The sequence below is a fragment of the Cibotium barometz genome, chromosome 16 (assembly GCF_041138505.1).
Source record: "Cibotium barometz isolate CiBa-2024 chromosome 16, ASM4113850v1, whole genome shotgun sequence".
NCBI classification, from domain to species: Eukaryota; Viridiplantae; Streptophyta; class Polypodiopsida; order Cyatheales; family Cibotiaceae; genus Cibotium; species Cibotium barometz.
This window is the reverse complement of record NC_141061.1, coordinates 28,901,753-28,904,442: the sequence shown is the minus strand read 5'-3', so window position 1 is coordinate 28,904,442 and position 2,690 is coordinate 28,901,753. Positions and strand designations below refer to the sequence as shown.

The 2,690-nt window shown below is 41.8% G+C and overlaps 1 protein-coding gene across 1 annotated transcript; it reads right to left on the bottom strand.

Annotated features, from left to right (window-relative positions):
* Positions 1–470: 470 nt before the first annotated feature.
* LOC147630531 (uncharacterized) lies at positions 471–2,477 on the bottom strand. Its single transcript, XM_086810008.1, has 2 exons — positions 1,632–2,477; positions 471–1,096 (listed from the first exon to the last, which is right to left on the bottom strand). Exons 1-2 carry the CDS (start codon positions 2,457–2,459, stop codon positions 665–667), a joined length of 1,260 nt encoding a protein of 419 aa, XP_086666134.1. The 5' UTR covers positions 2,460–2,477; the 3' UTR covers positions 471–664.
* Positions 2,478–2,690: the final 213 nt, after the last annotated feature.

The window sequence follows — 2,690 nt, the reverse complement described above, 5'->3', positions numbered from 1 at the left end:
TCGCCATGACAAACACGTAAGTATTATCACTTGTTTGTTTGATAAGCTTCTCTGTGGGCATAACAGCCAGTTTACCTTATCCCTTAGTCGTATGAGTTTGGCTTAACAAATCTTCAAGATTTGTAGTCATTTTTTCCTGAGGGATTAAATGTTATAGAGGCTTCATTGATAATGAGGGATTAAATGTTATAGAGGCTTCATTGGTAATGAGGCATTGGCCCTTCCACATTGATAAATTGACCAAGATAGAGAAGCACCTATGAGCACTATAACACTTGCAAAATTGTATAAAATCTTTAATGTGGAAATGTATGACACCATATAAGTGCATCCAAGTTTATTGTGTACATGTACTATGACACTATATTACCCGTATGTGTATAATATAGGGAAGGTAATAGGTTATATATGTATGCCGTATATACACACATAATATTTATCCCATAGATACATGAGAAAATCATTGATTACACCTTTGAATTTTTTGTGAACATTGTAAACTTAATTAGACCATGAGAATTATTGTGTTACTATTAACCATGGTACATTTTTGTCATTATTAAAAAACTAAATATAATATGGAAGATAACCTAAGAGATTACAGAAGCAAATGTAACTTGATGCAAGTGCTTGAAAAGCAAGGTTAGGAGGCTTGAGGATGATTCTAGGTATGCTCATTTTGTGGAGAGAAGGAAGGTTGTTTGCCCATCGAATGACCATATGAATTCACCTCTTTTTGCAACTTCACATGAACTGCATACACAATAGCGACTTCACTCTCAGAAAGGTTTACGTTGATGACATCCAGCCCATGCTCCTCTAACATGCTTAAAATGTTGGAAAATAGGCCATGGATTTTCTCGGAGCAACCAATGGTGATATAAATCGTGTCATGGTCTTTCAAAATTGAGAGTTTTACTTGGCTTGAAAATTCACAATATTGGTCCTCGTTCTCTTGTTGGAACGGCTTTGGATTCTGATTTGTTTGGTAGAGAATTGAGCTCAATATGTACTTCTTTATCTTCAAGGTTTGTAGCTGTTTCTCGAGCAATGGAATGTAATCACAAGCTTCATCGATAATGAGGCATCGGTCCTTCTTTATTATTGCAAAATTAGTCAAGACAAAGAAACACATGAGACTTGCAAAGTTGTGCGAAAGCTACATGCACATGTCCAACACCATATAAGTATATGTGATAGGCACTATGTATGCACATCGTATACATACACATTGATGCGGGCACATGTGATAGGCATCGCGTATGCACATCGTGTACATACACATCGATGTAGGCATTGTGTATGCACATCGTGTACATACACATCGATGCAAGCACATGTGATAAGCATCGTGTACATACACATCGATGTAGGCACTGTGTATGCACATGGTGTACGTACACATCAATGCAAGCACATGTGAGAGGTGAACATATATGCACATCGATATCTAATAGGTATATGTATGGCATGTATGGGGATGTGATAGTAGGCAGCATACGAATTAATGTATTTACACGTATGACACGATGTATTTTATGCGTGTGCAATGAGCTAACAAGGTATATACCATGCGGGTGACAGCGTGGTTTTAAAAAAAGAAAGCGAAATATATTAAGAGAAAATGTAACCTTATTTACGGGCTTGGGAAGCAAGGTTCGGAGTGTGGAGAGGAAGGCGCTCATTTGCCTCCGTCGAAGGCCCTCAGAAACCACATTGCGAGGCGGTGATTTCAAGGTCTGCTCGGAGGACATGGCGTCGAAGGGCGGAGCGGGCGCTGCAGGTGCGATATCCTTACGTTTCGGATCATGATGTGTCTGTGGTACCTTCCGTGGACGCCGTGTGGGGAAGAGATCCAGGCCGTTGCATGGCCGTTTGCGTTTGGTGCTCTCACGCGTGGATGGTGGCGATGCAGTTGGTACAGATGTTCGCATCTGGTTGGCTGGAGGGGATGGCGGCCGTTTGAGCAAAAGCCGGCGTAGAAGGCTAGCATCAAGCACGGGAGGAGGAGGAGGAGCACAGTGATTAGATACAGGATCAGGGCGAGGGCACAGTAATTCATCACTGTTTTCATGGGCTGCTGCAACAGGTTGGGGTAGACAAGGATTATGGCAAATAAAGGATGGCCAATCGTTGTTTTCCAAAATGAAGCAAGAATCATTATCAAAATTGAGTGCAGAAGAAGCAACATTAGTAGTATAATTGTGAGGAAAACCAGAGCTCAACTGATCAGGCCACATCTCGTGCATTAGCGCATTAATCCAGCTGCAGGATGTAACACTGTCATTGATAACACTATGATTAGAAGCAGAACTAGCTAAAAGGCTGGTAGCGATTCCACTAACCATCGTATTAGCTTGAAAATGAGGACTATAATTATGAGAACCAAGCTCTAGCAGGACCTGTGGTGATATTCTTGTAAAGCGCAAGGGCTGGAAGCTTCGCGTGAACCTGCCCATTTACATGTGCAAGAAATCTTGCACACAAAGTACCGACCCACAGCACGTGACCATTGTCCTTCTACTTTGTGTGCAAGTAATCTTGCACACAAAGTACCGACCCACAGCACGTGACCATTGTCCTTCTATGGCAAAATAATACTAATAAATATAAAACTACGGCCCAGCCCTTTCCCGATTCCCACGTTTCCCCCCGCCCCCCCCCCTTTTTTTCAAAGCATCCTCAACGAG

Excerpts from the sequence above, each read along its gene's own strand:
- LOC147630531 (XM_086810008.1), bottom strand. The coding sequence starts at position 2,459 with ATGGGCAGGTTCACGCGAAGCTTCCAGCCCTTGCGCTTTACAAGAATA. Across the intron at positions 1,097-1,631 it reads TTCCCAAGCCCGTAAATAAG|AAGGACCGATGCCTCATTAT; the intron begins GTTACATTTTCT and ends GCAATAATAAAG.